Source organism: Myotis daubentonii, chromosome 3 (genome assembly GCF_963259705.1).
Source record: "Myotis daubentonii chromosome 3, mMyoDau2.1, whole genome shotgun sequence".
Lineage (NCBI taxonomy): Eukaryota > Metazoa > Chordata > Mammalia > Chiroptera > Vespertilionidae > Myotis > Myotis daubentonii.
Genome location: NC_081842.1, coordinates 176934207 through 176953328, shown reverse-complemented (window position 1 = coordinate 176953328; position 19122 = coordinate 176934207). Strand labels below are relative to the sequence as shown.

The 19122-nt window shown below is 41.0% G+C and overlaps 1 protein-coding gene across 1 annotated transcript; it reads right to left on the bottom strand.

Annotated features, from left to right (window-relative positions):
* Positions 1–2628: 2628 nt before the first annotated feature.
* Positions 2629–11055, bottom strand: LOC132229484 (keratin, type II cytoskeletal 8-like). The gene is made up of 2 exons (XM_059686088.1): positions 10966–11055; positions 2629–2977 (listed from the first exon to the last, which is right to left on the bottom strand). The coding sequence occupies exon 2, from the start codon at positions 2921–2923 to the stop codon at positions 2648–2650; it is 276 nt and encodes a 91-aa protein (XP_059542071.1). The 5' UTR covers positions 2924–2977; positions 10966–11055; the 3' UTR covers positions 2629–2647.
* Positions 11056–19122: the final 8067 nt, after the last annotated feature.

The window sequence follows — 19122 nt, the reverse complement described above, 5'->3', positions numbered from 1 at the left end:
ACTAATTCTAGTAATCATTTCTCACTGTATAAATTTATCAGAATATTACTTACTATATTCCCCTTCCCCTTTTCACTCATCCCCTAACCCGCTCCCTTCCAGTAACCATCACTTTGGTTTCTATTTCTATGAGTCTGTTTTGTTTGTCTGCTTTGTTTTGTTTTTAGATTTCATATATAAGTGAAACAATATGGTATTTGTCTTCCTCTGCCTGATTTATTTCACTTAGCACAAATACCCTCTATATTCATCCATGTTGTCATAAATGGCAAGATTGCATTTTTTATTAATGCAAAATATTCCATTGTATATATGTACCACATCTTTCTTATCCATTCATCTATCAATGGTCACCTAAATTGCTTCTATGTCTTGCATATTATAAACAATGCTTCAATGAACATAAGGGTACATATATCTCTTCGAATCAGTGTTCTTATTTTTTAAAATAAATATTCAGAAGTGGAATTGGAAGTTTATTGAATGGTGTGATATGTGAGTCCCCTCAAATACAGTTGATTAATCTGTTTGAAAAACTCCACCAAAAGATTCTACTTCTCACCACAGCATGTCCCCACTGGAATATTTCCTCTGCCCCAGGGCCTTTACATGGCTCTTCTTGATCCCTGGAACACTCTTCCCCACTTCCTCCCTTTACCTTTTTTAATCCTACTCCTATGATACTTAAAAATTTCAGATCACTCATCTCTTCAACTAAGAAGCCTTCCCTGACTCCACAGGCTAGATCAGTATCCCCCTAAAATGAATCCCCCACTATACCTGCCCACTCTTTTTTTACTATACTTAATCACAGTTAGTACTTATTCACATTTGTTTTCAAATTCACCATTTGAAAAATAAACATATTTATCAGCCACTAGATTGCAAAATTCATAAAACCAAAAGCAACTCTATTTGTGCACATATCACCAGCACCTGACTCTGCACCTGGGCCCTCATTGCTTTTTAATAAATGTTTGTTGAAACAACTAGTTAGTGGATTAAACAAAGGCTAAGTGCTTCCTAGTAAGGCTATATTTTTATACTATCTGCATCATTGTATCCCTACCTCAGCTCAATCACAAAGTGAGTTTCCATCTCTTTTCACCCTTCCTAATATCTTACCTTGATGGTAGACAACTTACAACTAAACATGGCCCATTTGATCTGCTATTGGAGAGGAATTTCTTCTTCCCTTTTCTTCCAGGCAAGCAGTCTACCCACTCCCACACCCACCTCACCCAGAAACACACAGCGGATTTATAAGTCGCTTATCTATAATGTAAATACTTTCTCTACATGTAAGTGTAATGTGTGTTACAATGATAAACCCAGAGTTCTATACAAGGCTAAGAATTTCAGATCTATTGCCTTTAGACCCATTGCCTTAGGAACATTCCTCGCCCTTCCTCTGCTCTGTATCACAGCGTGGGCTCACCTCCACAGCCTGTAGCTCACAGGCGAGGTACAGATGAGACTAGAGGAGAAGAGGAAGGGGCAGCCAGAGCTTTCTCTACCCCTCTCTCTAGGCTCAGGGGGAGCATTATTTCCATAGCTGCACATCCCATGTGACAGGCCTGCAGTGGTCAAGCTTGCCCTAGTGACTTCTGCCTCTGGGCTCCAGAAAAACTCACCTCCTTTGGTCCTTGTAAACAGGAAGAGGTAGGGCTTCCTGCTGCTGAAAATCTTAGGGTTACCTTACATTTCTTTGCTGACTTCTTTTCTATCACCTCTACGACCAATTCCCTACATTATGTTGCTCAAACTGGTCATTATTTTCCCATCTGACCTGATACAAGTAAAAGATAACAATAGAAAGCTAGAGCAACTATTCTGTATATTGGTAGTTCACTTTTTCTGTGGGTACCTTTAATCCCCATCTTGCATTATGAATTCTCGGTATTATTGCACCAACTCCCAAAGCACTTTCTACATATTAAAACTTCCATAAATATTTGCTGAATGAATGAATGAATGAATGAATTGAACCGGGGAGCTATAATATCTTAACTGTTTAAAGCTTTTATGTATATTAGAAAGTTGTTATACATTAATTACAATCAGTTGATAAGTGCCTTCCTCAATAACATACAAATCTGGAAGTAATGTAATTAATTCAAAATTACATAAGCAATCAAGGTGTGCTTACTTTTCCATCAATCAAGGAATAATTACTTAGCCCTAAGAAAGCTCAAAAGGGGTTTGTATAGCCTTTAATGGGGCCTGCATAGCATATGACAACTCATGAATCAGAATAGCATTGTCAAAAGCACTAGACAATTAAGGCTGCTTAAATATCAAGCATGAAAGGTCTGTTACTTCTCAGATACTGTTATAATCTTCCTTACAGAATTATTTCTTTTATTTCTTTTTTTTTAGGGTTGGCAGAGCCAGCTTGGGAAAAAAAACAAACCCACTTGATTTGGCTTTTAGTTGGGGGCATGAGAAAGAGGCAGTCCCCCAGGCAGTAAACCCCCACCCCAAGGGTGAGCTGAGGACTGGGACTGAGCCTCAGGCTGGGCTTCCTGTGCCCGCTGCTCCCCTGCACAGCTCCTGTCCCAAGGCCTGGAGGACAGGAAGGCCCACAGTAGTCATTCACTTGGGGAGGACATCAGATGATTAAGACACCAGCTTCCCATCTTGGGTCTCAATCTTGGGTCTCAATCTTCTTCGCAACCACCGTCTTGGAGGAGTTGGTGCAATTGAAGGAGCAAGAGCTCCCACCAGAGCCCAGGTTGGCCTGAAAGCCCAGGCCATAGTTGAGGTTCCCATAAAATGGGTTCATCAGCCCATCTAAGTAGCCAAGGGTGGTATTGGTGTGGATACTGATGTTCTGCATCCCAGATTCCAGCCGGTTCTCTTCGCCCTCCAGAGGCTTGCAGTAGATGGCGATCTCCACATCCAGGGCCAACTTGACAGTCATGAGCTTCTGGTACTTGCACAGCTGCCACCTTACAGAATTTCTTGAAGCGATCTTCTATTTGGATGAAATTTTACACACACACACACACACACACACACACACACAGCATCAACAGCACAATTATAACAAAAAACAACAACAACACAAATAGATAGGTAGATAGATAAACATATAAATGTGTAGTTTGAGATAAGAGGCGGAAGAGAAAGGTTAAATATTGCCTTAACTTAGCCTGTGTCCCCTTGCAAAAGCAGAAGTGAGAGGAGAACTTAAATGCAAGTAATTTGCTTAAGAGGTTATACCCCCCCCCAACCCACATGTTGGAGTCCTAATCACCAGTACCTCAGAATGTGACTGCATTAGGAGACAGGGCCTTTAAAGAGGTGATAAGGTTATATGAGGTTATTAGTGTAGGCTCTATTTCAATATTGCTGGTCTCCCAATGAGAAAAGACTCGAACAAAGACATGTACAGAGGGAAAACCACATGAAGACAGAGGGAGAAAACAGCTATCTACAAGCCAGGGAGAGAGACCTCAGAAGAAATTAACCCGAATGACACATTATTCTTGGACTTCTAGCCTCCAGAACTATGAGAAAATAAATTTTTTAAAAAATATATTTTATTGATTTTTTTTACAGAGAGAAAGAGAGAGTTAGAAACATTGATGAGAGAAAAACATCGATCAGCTGCCTCATGCACACTCCCTACTGGGGATGTGCCCACAACCAAGGTACATGCCCTTGACTGGAATTGAACCCAAGGCCCTTCAGTCCACAGGCTGACTCTCTATCCACTGAGCCGAATAGGTTAGGGCAATGGTCAGCAAACTGCGGCCCCTTGAGTGTGGCTCTTCCACAAAATACCATGTGCGGGCACACACATACAGTGCAATTGAAACTTCGTGGCCACACTGAAGGGGCCAAAGAGCCGCATGTGGCTCACGATCCGTGGTTTGCTGACCACGGGGTTAGGACAAAAAAATAAAATTTTGCTGTTTAAGCCACTCAGCCTGTGATATTTCTCTTGGCATCCCTAGGGAACTACTATAGAGGAAATCCTAGGGAACAAGAGTAAGGTTCAGGAGTAGGTGAGGGAATGTAGAAAGAGCGGTGTACATTCCCCATTCCAGCATCTATTTCTTATATTACCTGGGTTTAGATCTTTTTGTCATCATACAGTCATTCATTCAACAAACATTTATTGAAACGTCAACTAAGTACCAGGCACTGTGCCTGACCTTACAGGTATAGCAGAATAAAAAGGCAACCCTTGTTCTCATGGTTAGAACTTAGCTACAAGATCCAGCTAGTGATCCTGGAGGCTCTGCTCTCAGGCACGGCTAGGTAGCAGCATGCCTCTTACATCACACCACAGGACTCACTGGCCCAGAACCTCTGGCACCTCATCAACAGCCTGGCTGTGTGCTTCCCTTCCAGAATCCTCGGGCATCCCATCTATTTAGATTTCTTCAGCATTATTTTTCCAGGATCTTTATAAATATAATTTTTAAAAACCTAAATGATGTGTTACCATAAACAATAGCAATGCCCCCACACTGGTTAATTTTAACAGCATCTCGGAGCAGCAGGAACTTTCTTACATTTTCACTGTTCAGTATTGTGTCTGTGCATTAAAGATCAAACTTTTAGATTATTTCTAACCAGAAATAATTACTCCAAAGTGGGCAGGAGAGTAATATGGCATCAGTCATTTCTGATATTGCTGATAGCAATTACTAGTAAGAAGGTTCTGTAGCCCTCAGAAAAGGCCACTGGCATAAGATTGTTAATGCCAGAAAGGTGAGATTCTACACATCCTGGCTTAGCCCAGCCCTGGGTTTAACAGGTGAAAAAAAATGTGGCAATGTAGCATAGTAGAAAGAGCCTGGATACACAGTCACACGGATCTGGGTCCAAATACCTATTCAGCCACTAATCCCCTGTGTGACCTTGACCAAGTCACTTCACCTCTCTGAGCCAATGTTTTCATCTGTAAAATAGATCCCCTAGCTCCTAGGATTACCATCATCTTTGCCAAGAGTTCTTTTCTACCTGGGCCATGTGAACTAAATGGTAATCCCACCCCCCAGCACTCCCTAACATTCTTCCCTGCTTTTATTTTTATCCTCAGCGCTCAATACATCTGAAACTCCATATAGATCTCCATCTTTATTTCTCTTTTCATTTACTGTACATGTTGCTGCCTCTAGAATATAAAATCCAAAAGGGCAGGATTCTTGACTATTTCATTGATTGGTGAATCCCTAGCACACAGTGGGAATTCAAAGAGTATTTGTTGAATAATTCAGTTCATGAATGAATGGATAAAACATTAAAAGGCAGCCGTTAAAAGTTAGCTGAATGATGCAAGGGACCACAAGTCTAGGTTAAATAGCTGGAAGAATGATACCGGTACCAAATGGAGATGCTACCAACAAGCTGTGGCTTTTTCTCATGAGGAAAACTAAGATTTGGCTGATAGTTGACCACAAAGTGCTTTTTTAACAATAGCATCAATTATTCTGGGCGAGTATCTTCTCCCTGGCATCCTAAATTTCTCACAAGTACCCAGCTGGTTGACAGACAACCCTACTTAAGAACAACCTCTGACCCTTAAAGAGCTGTTTCCTTTGCTCAAAGCACTTTTGGATACACATTCTATTAAGGCTCCATATCTTTGCAGCAAAAGGCTCTTCCCACCACTTTTATCTGTGTGTGAGGACACAAAGATTACAGCAGAGCACATCTTAAAGAGGAACCAGGCCAGCAAATGAGAGAGAATGTGCAAGAGTGGGTTGGGAATAAAGCAAAAAATATATATAATAACGTTTGTTACTGTTAATATCACCTCACTTTTAACCCTCGGACTGAAGTGCTCTGGGATACAGCACAGGTCACACAGAGATGGCGCAGCGAGGGAAGAAGAGGACACTTCCTAGCCACATGCACTGGCTAACTGAGGGCTGGCAGTCAATGGGGTCACAGAAGTTACGGGCAAATGGTCCTCAAAACCCAACAGGAGTTGAACAAGTGTTTCTCCAGTGAACAGATGAGTAGATGAATGAATGAAATATTTATCGTGTCTTCATCCATACGTAGTAATTAAGCGCCTCCATTGTGCCAGGTTCCATGGTAGGCATCAGAGGTACAAAGATGAATGAGACATGTAGAGGGCTTGGGCTGCATCAGTAACTGTCAAACATTTTTTAGACTTGGAATCTCCTTCAAAAGAACAAAAGCTCAATATGAAAAACAGTTTAAATGTGAGCTGCTCCATACTGAAAGGTTTTTGTGTGGAAGGGTAGGGAAGGGGAAGCCAAAAGGGGCCTTTGCACCTGTGGGTGTCTTAGGAAGCTCCATGGCTCCCCAGAGCATGTTTGAAAGCATTGACCGAGATGACCATTCAGGTGCCTCTATGACAGAGGTGCCAATATTCTACTGGTTGTACACCAAGCCCAATATAAGAGAGAAGGGCCCTAAGGGGTCAAAGACAAAGAGAGAAGGGTTCGGAACCCAAAAGTGTCCTCCACTGAGGGTGCTGCTATAGGCTTCCCTGGCAATCAGGAGTTTGTGAAAGCTAAGGCTTTGAGGTAGGAGACTGTCATGGACATTAGCTGTTTATATTGGCTATTCAGCATGGATCTTGTTGAACAGGAAAAAATTTCTTTTTCTTATGGAGGCAGAAATGTTAGATACTTTCACAGGTATGAAGCCAGATCTCTTCTCTTCCCTCTCTCCTCTTCCCTTCCCTTCCTTTCCCTTCCCTTTTCCTCTCTTGCCTCACCTTCCCATCACTTCCCTCCTCTCTTATTCCCTCCCCTCCCTTCCATCCCCTTTCCAAAACTCCTTTCCTCCCCTCTCCTTCCTTTGCCTCTCCTTGGTGGCATTTTAGTGTCTGAGGTTGCAAGGTCAGATCTTGAAACAGACGCAGCGTTGGGGCTCACATAGCACTTTCCTCATTAGACCACTGAAAGCTTCCCCCCAAGCCTCCTCTGCAGCCTCCAACATTTCTGTTGGCACAGGCTACCGAATGGGAGGAAGGTCAAGTGGAAGACTGGGAGACAGGCACACTTCTCCATCAGAAGCTCACCTCAAGTCAAGCCAGAAAACTGCCTAAAATGGGACTACAAAAGGAAGAAGTCTGAAGAGTTTCCAATCATATCATCTTGAAATAGTTCTGAATTCTTTCTCTTTCAATATACAGCTTTTAAAAAACACAAAGACTTTCTACCCTTGAGCCTATGTATTTATATTTTTGGAAATGTCAGCCAAATCCAGCGGTTTCTTCCTGCTTAGAACTTTGAGTGATCTGCATCAAATGCTCTGAGAAGTCATTTTTCCTTTAAAGAACTCATTAAAGAGGAATCCAGGTGGACTTTAGCCTGATAGCCAAGTTGTTGACAAAGCACCAGAGTTTCTGATATTTCCTGGACACCAGTCCATATTGCTTTAACAGGATTTCATTCCATTGAACTTGATATTCCCTCCAAAACCATTAATCCAGTCTCAGCTACTTCTGTTGGTCAGAATTGACTTGGCAGCTGTACTTAGAAAGGTCCAGAGAGAGAGAAAAATATTCTCCTGTGTTAATTAAATGATGGTGACCAGGAAATAAAGTCCTACTTTGGGATTTAGAAGTTAGGAAACAGGGGTTCCAATGCTGAACTTGCCAACTCTCAGTTTGTGAACTTGATGTTCCCTATCTAGGAAATGGAAAATATACTTCATGGGATTTTTGTGGAGACTAAATAAAAATATATATGATTATTTAATATAAATAAGGATATATATTATAAATATATCACCCAATAAAAGTTAGTTTCTATTGCTATTTCTTTGCTGCTGTTGTTGCTATAGAGTCAGAAGCAAGGGTGACCAGAGATGCTAGTGAAGGAAGACATGAGGATGGAAAATAAGAGCTGAGATGATGGGAAAGAAAGAGAACTTTGGAGTCAGGAGTTTCTGTTTCCCACCAGCCATGTGATTGTAGACAATCTATTTTAGCTTTCTGAAATTCCATTTTCTTATCTGTAGCATAGGGATAGATTTGCAGGGATTAAATAATATGATTAATGTAAAAGCTCTGAGTATAATGCCCAGTTCATAGTATGAACTCAATCAGTGTTAATATCCTTTCATTTTCTCCTCTTAGTAAGAAAGGGGGAGAAGCTTTTAAACTTACAGAGATGTAAACCAAGGGTCAGCAAATACAGCCAGCAGGCCTAATGAGCCCACTGCCTGTTTTTATAAATAAAGTTTTATTGGAATACAACCATGTCCATTGTTTACTACTGTCTATGACTTTTAGTTATTTCAGAGACCATGTGGCCCACAAAGCCTAAAATATTTGCTATCTGGAACTTTACAGAAAATGTATGCTGACCTCCTATCTAAGCTATCCAAGTCCAGACTCCATATTTAGAGCTTTGGGTCAGAGTTCCATTGTTCTATGTAATCTGGCCATTTTCCATTTGTATATTCAGCCCCTCTGTCCCCTTTTTGATCATTCTTTCATTTACAGTAGGTTGACCAATTCAAAGAAGACCAGAGATCCAGATCGCCCCAGAATTGACCAGTTGTTTCCACAGTCAATTGGATCAAAAGATCTTTTTGACCTTTTTACTGTCATGTTATCATGGTGATGATTTGATAAGGGAGTTGCTGCACAGAAGCATTTACAACTTTGTATAGAACATAATGGGCCAGTAAAACAACCACTAAGACAAAAGCAAGAGCAACTAATAGTCCCTTTAAGATTATCAGTACCAGGAATACCAATTGACCAATTCAGGAAAAGAGAATAAATCCTGTAGGCTATGAGAACTGGCCTTAGAGGATTAAGTCACCTTTTCTTAATGGTTAAGTATAGCCTGCTCTATAATGCCCAATTCATTGATCTAAGTAAACAAGGACTATTAGCAATGACACAAACACTACAATGACTAAGAGCCAACCAAAAATTTCGAGCAATGCAATTGTCCATACTACTCATACCAACAAGTTGAGACTGATCTGTTATCTACCTAGGGCAAGAGTGGTACCATTAACAACTTATTGTAGAATTAATTATATGTTTCTTGCAGTCTTTTTTATTCCACTGGAAACATGGCCCACAGTATTCACATAAATAATAAGTAATTCCCAAGGAAGAGATTGATCAAAGGTGGCGCAGTTTAATGTAGAAAGAGTGACAAGAAAAAGAAAAAAGAAAAAAAGAAAGAGTGGCATATATATCTACCAAGAATTGGTGAGGATGGCCATTTATATTTATAGTTAATTTACTAAAGCAGACTACTGTGAAGTACTTTCATTGATCTGAACTGAGAAATTATTCCTTGTTTTCTTTTTTCTTTTCCAAAATAGGAAAATCTTTTTCCCATTGTTACCTTCTGTTTACAAATTCTACAGGTATCCTTGTCAGTAAGTGCTCTGTTAGGAAGTGGGCCACCCAATTGTTTCAGCTGCAGGTCCATATATTTGTTTGGAGTCCTGTCTCATTTTTTCTCTAGGGCCCTTTCAAAATGTTGTGCCAAGTGTTATAGTTCAGGTAAAGGAGTCTTTTCCATTCTAACTTCTATTTCATTATTAAGTCTCCAATTAAAGAGCTGCTATTATGTCTGTGCTCACAAATATTGTCAGAAGTTATTTCCAGATCTATCCCAAAACCTCCTACAGTGTCATATTTTCTCTGTTTGCAGAGCTAAATTATTATCCAACCAGTTTTAGTGGAAATATTTAAGGTTTCGTTTTTAGGAGACTTTCTAGGTCTTTCTTTGACCTTCAGGTTTATTGTGGAAAAAGAGATCCTATAGGTCCCTTTCTGAATCAGTCCAATTCCTTTTGCCATGTAGGATTTAGCATCTAAAGTTCCAACCAACATGTGTAAAAGTTGATATGCCGGGTAACCCTGGGTTGTATGCACTCAAAACAATTCTAAATTTTTCTATGAATAGTTACTGGTCATGTCTGGGTTTAGGGAAATCCTTAATTATAATGTTTAATTCAGGTTGGGTTCATGGTTTCAATTCTACTATAGCTTTCATATCTGGCAAGATACATATTTACAGGTAACTGACATATTGAGGTCTTCAAGAGAGTCTTTTAGGAAAATATAGGACATCTTGTCAAGGTAAAAAGTATCAACACAGGGGCAGAAGGAGACAAATCAGAAGAATAGAGCTATATTTAGGGGGTAACTATAGGACAAGGAAGGAAATGATTTACTAGGGAAAGGGAGTATGCTGGTACTTTAAGTTTGTCAAATTACTCATAACTTTGGTCAAAACATATTTTAATAAGTAGCTTTTTAATCAGAATTTTGTTTGAAGGCCTTTGCACATCAGTCACAAAAAAAAACACAAATGCTACCCATTGGGCCTTAGAAATATTAATTTCTTTTATATTTCAAGTATCTCTCAAATGAACAATTTTGTTCAACTTCAAATATTCCTCAGAGTGGCCAGTGAAAGCCCAAATTATCTTGCTGAAATTATGCTACTTAGGTAAGTGAATAAATTAGGATTGTAATAAGAGTACATGCAAGATGGAGTTTTTTTTGTGAGACTTGGAGAAGATGCATACTTAAACAACCCCATGAGAGCCGGCAATAGTCCGTCGAAAGCAATGCTTGTGCATTGTGTGTCTCAGGACCCTAATCTGACAGTTTGCTGTCTCTAAATGCAGGCAGCAACCACTCCGCTCACCCTCAGAAGGCAGAAAAACAAACAAACTGAGAAAAGCTAAGTGCTTAGGACAAAATATCTAGATGCAAGGTGAACTTTACCCTATTTTATTGGTGACCCACAACAAAGTCTGTATGGATGTTGATCTGGTGAGAGCCACAAATTCACCATTCTGAGCAGGCCTACAGAACCTATGTAAAGACAGAGGAAAACAAGTAAAGGGGATGGAAAAAATGGCCTGATTTCACAAAGGATGCCAAGCAATTAGGAACTAGTAACAAAATCCGGTTACTAAACAAGAATAGATGCTAAGAATCTCACCACGGGAGTGTGGAGTTCAGACCCAGTGCTCACTTACCTTGTAGGCACTGGCTCTTGATGCTGTAAAGCAGTGAGGAAAAGGAGCCGCTCGGTGCCACCCCTGGGTGTAGGCTGGGATCCATGGTTGTGGGCAGTGCAAACCATACCTCAGAGGAACCTCCAGAAAAGCTGTGGGAATAAACAAGACCGCCCAAATGAGAGCTTGCTATAGCAAGGAATTAGTCATCATCGCGTTTGGTAGAGACTCACAAGCAGGCAGGTGGTGGGAAATCTTTTTAGTGGGAAACACAGGCTTCAGATGTACTTTATTGGAAATTATTGGCATGAGGAAGTTGGAACCAGGTTAGAGAAGCCTCTTGTGTGATTGGTTTGTATTTGGCTTTCTCTGGTTGGTCCCAAGTTGGAAGTGGGGGCACAGCACAGGGAATTTGGCAGTCATTGACCAAGTCCTGGGGAGACTGCTGCAGAGGTGTAGTTTGACTCCCAGGTTGCTTGCTGCAGAGGTTGTGGGTTTGAGTTCTATTGTCATATGTGGTCTGGCCATTGTTTATATATTCAGTCTCTCAGTCTTTTAAATTTTCTAGTTCATTTTCCTCTAATTGTCCCTGCTCTTTGTGTTTATAAAAGCAAAATGTTGGCACAATCTAAATATCTAACACTAGGGGATTATTGGTGGCTGTTTGACTTACACCATCCAATCCCTAATGTTGGCCATTTAGAATTCCTGGCATCAGTTCCACATGGAGAGAGGGATGAGATTCTGTGGTCTCTTAAATAGGCTGGCTCCTGGTTCAGTAAATTCTAGCCCCAAACACACTGGGGCTTCAGCAACACAGGGCAGTTGAAAGGCAATGAAGATACAAATTACCTTTATGGGGATAGAAAATAAGTGATCATAATAGCTGGTATTTTGATTTATTCAATCTTTACAACTTCTCTAAGAATGCAGCTTCAGCTCCATTTTACAGATGAGGAAACTGAAACAGAGAGGTTAATTTACCTTAGAGACACAACAAGTAAGTGCAATGCAGGATTCTATCCCAGGCTGGCTACACTCTTGACAGCCATGTTTTTAGATAACTTAACTAGGAAAAACTATTCCTGAGAGCAGCCAGAGCTGGATCTGCAATGGTTAAGAGAACTGGATGTGGAGTCATCCAAACTGAGCTCAAATCCCAGCTCTAGCTTGTACTGACAGTATGACTTTTAACAAGTTCATTAACCATCTAAAGTCTGAGTTCCTCATCTGCAAAATGGGAGCATATAAGCAGAGCCAGATGGACTCTATCAGACCTCCCAAGCAGCTATCTATGATTCATCATCATATCATTGAAAATGAAATTCAGTAGGAGAAAAGAAGTATTTTCCAGAACTTCTTTCACAAAGAGTAGACTATGTTGCTAGAAGAAGTATTTTAATCAATTGCTGGAAGTTGTGGAGGGGCAATATTAAGTAACAATAAATAGTTGCTAAACCACTTTCTAAGGACAGGTGTGTCTGGTTAACATGAGTACTTTGGTTTGCAGAGCACTTCATGAAATTGTGGGCCAGAGTTTAACTCTCCTGTAAAATAGAAGACTGGCTGACACAACCAATAGCAATTCCCTTTATCCACTTCCACGCTACCCTCAACCTCTCTATAAATTCTGGAGATTTAAAGATGAGCAACTTGAAAGGGCACAAATTAATCAGCTGCCTTGATGCCTGTGTGCCATGTTCTGGCCCAGCTAAGGTTTAACTTGCAGAAATGCTGAAAACATTAGATGCTATTAAGTGGAACCATGCAATTGCCAATATTTAACTGCTTTGACCTATCGAAATGATAATTTGGTGTGGTTTAATGTACTATAAAGTATTGAGAATACTTTAACCCAGGACCTGACCCAAAGTAATTCCTTGGTAAATGATAACTAGTCTTATTGTCAATTACCAAGAAGAGGCCAGCCAACTCAGGTATGCTTCTGGCAGGCTGCACTTGAGGTCCAGTCTAATGCATGGGGGAGTTCTCAAATTCTGGTGAATACTAGCACCATGGTTTGTAACTGAATTCCATTGGAAGTAGAATGTCTGTCTGTGAGGTGGCTGACAGAACAGGGGTTCCTAGCCAGTTTGAGGCTAGATTGTTGGGGTTTCTCCACAAGCAGGGGCTGTGCCTGCATTTCATCAGGAAACAGGAATGCACACAGGGCCACTGAGGCAAAATTCCAGGCCTTGAACAGGGTCAACTGGAAAAGGAAAAGGATAAATGGAAAAGGAATGTTTTAATTTCTCCTTCTGTTCTCATACTTAAAATGTTTTTCACAGTAAAGTAAGTTTTAAGGAAAGGAGCTATGAAGTCAGAGAACCTTGCCTCTCTCTAGCTTGGAGATATACAATGCACTTTCATCCAGAAATCTTTAATTCACAAACTTTTTTTTCAGAGCTAATAGATGCACATTTAAAAGTCTTAAAATAGAGAGCATGTTTAATTTTATTAAAAGCTACATTTCTCAAACATTATATAACATTATTTCATAAAATGCTTAATATTCTGTGGAACACAACTTTTCAGAATATGCTTTAGGAAATGCTTCCTTGGATTATGATTTTTATATGGATATTCTGTGTGCTTAGCTCAACTTTATATCTTCTGTACTTAGCACAATGGCCAGCATAGAGTTGAATTTAACAAAAGTCTTTTGAAATGACCCTGCAAAATTAAGAGTATCAACTAGGTCATTTCTCAAATTCCTTTCAAGCTGTCAACATCCATGACTCTGTGATTCCACGATGAGTCTAACATTATGCTAGAAATGACCACCAGCATCTAGGAGACAGTGATTAATAAGGATACTCCAGTTTAACCTTATTTCAAATGAATTTTTTGCCTGTTACCGAAGGATTAAAAGAGAGTTCTGAGTAAAATAAGGAAGGTCAAGGAGATCTTCCTAGAAGAGGAGAGCTCTGAAGACATCAGAGTAAAGACTGACAGAGAGGAAGGCTAGAGTAATAAGCCTAGATACAAAAAAAAAAAGAAGATAGATGTATTAATATTACTATGCTTTTTTATATTTTAACTAGGGGCCCGGTGCACGAAATTTGTGCACTGGGTGTGGGGCGGGGGGGAGTGTCCCTCAGCCCAGCCTGCCCCCTCTCACATACTGGGAGCCCTCAGGCGTTGACCCCCATCACCCTCCAATCACAGGATCGGCCCCTTGCCCAGGCCTGATGCCTCTGGCCTAGGCGTTCGGCCCGGGCAGTGGGGACCCACAGCTGCAGCGGCCCCGCGATTGTGGGCTTCGCTTTAGGCCCAGGCAAGGGACGCCTAGCTCCCGGGACTGCCAGCTTCGACCGTGCCCAGCTCCCATCGCTGGCTCCACCCCTACTTCCTGCTATCACTGGCCAGGGCGGAAAAGGCACCTGATTCTCCAATCATGGCTGGGGGGCAGGGCAAAGGCGGCCCCAGGGCCGCCTTTGCCCTGCCCCCCAGCTCTTAGCTCCCCCCTGGGTTTCTGATCACTGTCAGTGGCAGGGGACTTCTTCCTGCTTTCCCTTTTGCCTCCCTGCATTGTGCCTACATATGCAAATTAACCGCCATCTTGTTGGCAGTTAACTGCCAATCTTATTGGCAGTTAATCTGCATATAGCCCTGATTAGCCAATGAAAAGGGTATCGTCGTACGCCAATTACCATTTTTCTCTTTTATTAGTGTAGATGGCCTTAATTTCATTGAGATTCCTCCTATCAAGTGGTGTGGTTTGTGTACCCTCTTCTTGATTGATTCTACCAATAGAGTCTGTCCAAAGTGATACTATGTAACCTCAGAGTCTAGACCAGTGATGGCAAACCTTTTTAGCTTGGCATGTCAGCATTTTGAAAAACCCTAACTTAATTCTGGTGCCGTGTCACATATGGAAATTTTTTGATCTTTGCAACCATAGTAAAACAAAGACTTATATTTTTGATATTTATTTTATATATTTAAATGCCATTTAACAAAGAAAAATCAACCAAAAAAAATGAGTTCACGTGTCACCTCTGGCACGTGTGTCATAGGTTCGTCATCACTGGTCTAGACCATAAATGGTCATGCAACTTCACCTGGTTGTCTTTGAATGCTTGCTCTCTCTGTGTTTCTCCTATGAATACTCTCTCTTAAAACTCAACTTTCTGGAGAGACCACATGCTGGTGCTCCAAGCAACAAGTGAGCCCAGCCTTGAAATCATCCCAGCCCTGGTTCCAGTGAAGTGTGTGAAGGAGCCATCTTAGCAGTAGGACCATCAACCCCATTTGAGCTATTTGATTCACCTCAGCTACTCAAGTCCTGTTGGCTGAGTTCAGTCATTGTGGAACAGAGAGAGACTATTCCCATGGTATTTTGTGTGATTTCTTGACCCACGGAAGCCATGACAAAATTCATAGTAGTTGTTTGATATCACTAAATTTGGAGGTAGTTTGCATGTGATAGTAGATAACTGGAACAATTATGATGGCTACAAGTGTAAAGCTCCAACTGAATCAGTATAAGCAAAAAGGAGAATCTATTCACTCATGAATCTGGAAAGAGTAGGGCTGAATCTGGCCTCAAGGACAATAGTCCAGGAATTGATGTTGTTATCAAAACTCTCCACTGTGACTTCTCTTTCTCTCCCCATCTTGGCAAGAAAGAAAACTTGCCCCTCCTAGGGTCAGTATTCATTTAAACTTCCAGAAAGGCATTGGCCCAGTTAGATATTGTGCACATTCCTCAATTAATAATTATAGTTAATTCAAGGGCCTATGTCAGGGGCCAATTCCTCTGACCAATGGCAGGATGTATGATAATCAGCCTCCACCAGAACACATCACTAGAGCAAGAGAAATTTATCCCAAGAGACTTGGCTGTTCTAGAGAGACAAAGCATTCTGCATCAACTACAGTTGTTTAAAATATTATTTCAGGGCTACTTCCTAAAGCGCAGTAACTCCCCTTATCCACAGGTGGGATCAAGTGTGGGCTGAGAGGATCTTCCTAACTGGAGATGGGCAAAACATTTTAGCCATCAAAAGACTCAGAGAAATATGCTTTGCTAACACCTGACAGATATTTTTCAGTGAACATGTAGTGCATGCTCTCACACTGGCCATTTCACTGAATCCTCACAACTACCCTAGGAGGCAGGTAACATTAACCCCCTATTATGAGTAAAGAACCCAGAACTCCCAAAATTAAGGAGTTACTTACTCAACCAAGGTCATACGCTTCTAGGGGTCAGACGTAACATACAGAGCCTGGTCTTCAGTCTCCAAATCCAGAATCCTATATCCAATTCACATTAAGAGTAATGAAACCCTAGCCAGTGGTTCTCAACCTTCCTAATGCTGTGACCCTTTAATACAGTTCCTCATGTTGTGGTGACCCCCAACCATAAAATTATTTTCGTGGCTACTTCATAACTGTAATGTTGCTACTGTTATGAATCATAATGTAAATATCTGATATGCAGGATGTATTTTCATTGTTCGCGACCCATAGGTTGAGAACCGCCTAGACTAACCAAAATAATGTAATTTTGTGTATATAAAATCTAAACACAAGTATCCCGAAGTGCTAGTTGTACGGACATCAATAAGGCAATAGCCAGTTAGATCTTGAGACAGGCAGAGACATTACCCACTACCTGAGGGACTTGTGTTCTCCATTGTCTAAGTGCCCTTGGACCTCAGACAAACCTCATTATTTCTTGGAAACGTGTATTCCTCTGAGAGCCAGGGAAGGCGTGTGGTCCAGTAAATGCAATTAGCAGTCTCACTGAGCGTTTCCTCGTCTGTTGTCTCCCAGAGAACAGCCATCAGAAAGCTCACATTTTCAAAAAACACTCTTCCAAATGACCAGAGTCGCCAGAAGATTTTAAGTGGGTCTGAGATGTCTATGTAGGGAGCCTTTGGGAAATATGAAAATATTTATTGAGCACTTCCTATGAATAAGACTCTACTCTAGGCACAGAGGCATATGGAAATGAGAGAGAGAGGGGCAGGGACAGAGATGTAGAGAGGGAGGGGGAGAGAGAGAGGGAGAGGGAGAGGGAGAGGGAGAGAGAGAGAGAGAGAGAGAGAGAGAGAGAGAGAGAGAGAGAGAATGAATATAATATATATAGGATTAATAATAATGTGATGATGATACACAGATTTCTATATCCAGCCCAGCCACTCTTATAGCTCCTTTATATCCAAATGCCTACTCAAAATTTGCTCTCAGGGGCCCAAGAATCAACATGATCAAAACTGAACTTTTGTCTCTCTCTCCCAGGTCTGCACCCTCTCTGGTATGTCTATCTTTGTTTAAAGTTCCCAGCAACTCCATTCCAACATTCCTATCAAATTGGGAATCTTCAACATTAATATGGAAGATACATCAAACACATCACCTTCTCAGTTCTCAGTGATCTCCAATTCAAAGACAGCTTTATGCCCTTTTAGTCACCAATGGCAGACAGGGATACCTGGTCCCTGTGACTGTCTCTGAGACCCTGTAGAGCTTACTGCAATGGTCATGTCATACATCAAGGAAGAACCTGATTTTGTGTGGCAACATCCTATGAAGAACAACTGCAGCAGAGAACAAGACCATGCAGGCCACGAATTAGAGTTCCCTCTTTTTTCTGTGTAGGACAATAGCAATCAGGACTGACCTCTTTAACTTATTTCAAGTTCCATGGAATTCTTGAATCAATCAGGGGAGTGACTCTGACTTGAGAAGAAAAGTCTCATTGTAATAAATAGAATTGGGATTCAGACATGTTCCACCTCCCAAAGGAACACATCCTGTTGTATCAGTAGGTAGTGCCCGTGAATATCTTTCAATAGACTGTGAGCTCCTTGAGGCCAGAAACAATGTCTAAACCATGTCTGTTGTCCTCACAGGTCCTAGCACTTCCAGCACTCAGAATATGTGCATCGAATTACTTGAGACACTAAGCTTCCTTAGCTTTTCCATCTCTTTCAATTTCATTATATAATCCAAAGATACTGTTTGAATTGAGGATCTTAGATTTTAGTCCATGTTTTCCAGTAATTAGATTTCATTGTGTACCTTTTATTAAATAGCTAATTGGAGTTGGTTTGGGTGGATAGTTCACTAAGGTTGTAGTGAATGAGCATAGGGCTGGCTTGCTTTTTGTAAACCAGAGGGGTGGGCAAAAGTGGGTTTACAGTTGTTCATATGGAAAATAATATAATAATTAATCAAAAATAATACAACAATAAATTCTGTGTTCCATATACTCACAACTGTAGACCTACACTTGCCCACCCCTGTATTTTGTGAGTATTGTGGTCCATCTGGGGTGTGAGAGTGCACTTCTTATTCTTCCTGTGCATGTGCCAGCACTGGTATGAGAGGAGAAAGGGGAGCTATGAGCTGAGATGAATGAAAACCATTCCTTTCCTGTTGGTGCTCCAATTGCATAATAAGTGGCACATGTGTGGGAGGGTCGAAGCCACAAGAAGAGATTTGGAGGCTGCAGACACAGCATTTCAGGTTAAATTGGGATAGGGGTGTCTCTTGCATGGTACTGGAATCAATTTGGTCTTGCTCTCTCTTGTTTCCAGGGCTTGGACACCCATTTTATATTTAAGTTTTCATAGCTATCTCACAGGCTCACATACCACACAGGAGAAGTATAGGCATGGTAGGTCTGTAGGTTGACTTTTTATTTTTTAAGTAGAATCCAAATGAGTGAGGAATAGATATTGGCAGAAAATCATAAAGGGTATGACAGCCTAAGACTTTTACTCTCTCCACATATAGTACAATATCACTCCAGAAAAGTTTCTAGGGGCTGGAAAGGCAAGATGGTATGAACAGGGATCTTTTGTCTATATCTTCTGTCCAGACTACTGGAATAGCTTTAAGGGGCTGCACCTGTCTCTACATCATATATGAGGCATCAGTAAATGGACTGCTTTGGTGGCTTCTTTTGCACACAATTTCCTTCATTCCTTAACTACCTCCTATTTTCTGTAGCTCACATGTGACACAGTTCTGATTTAGAGTATTCTAATCAATGGCTTAGCCTTAATGTTTGCACCCTGTCTCCTCTCCCAGTTTTACTTTCTCTGTGTTTTCATAGTTTAGGACAAGGTTACTCTGAACATGGATTGGTTGGCTTATCCCTTGTGATTACCTTACTTCTGCCTGCCCTGGATAGCCAATCCCCATTCTTCAGCCCAGGAC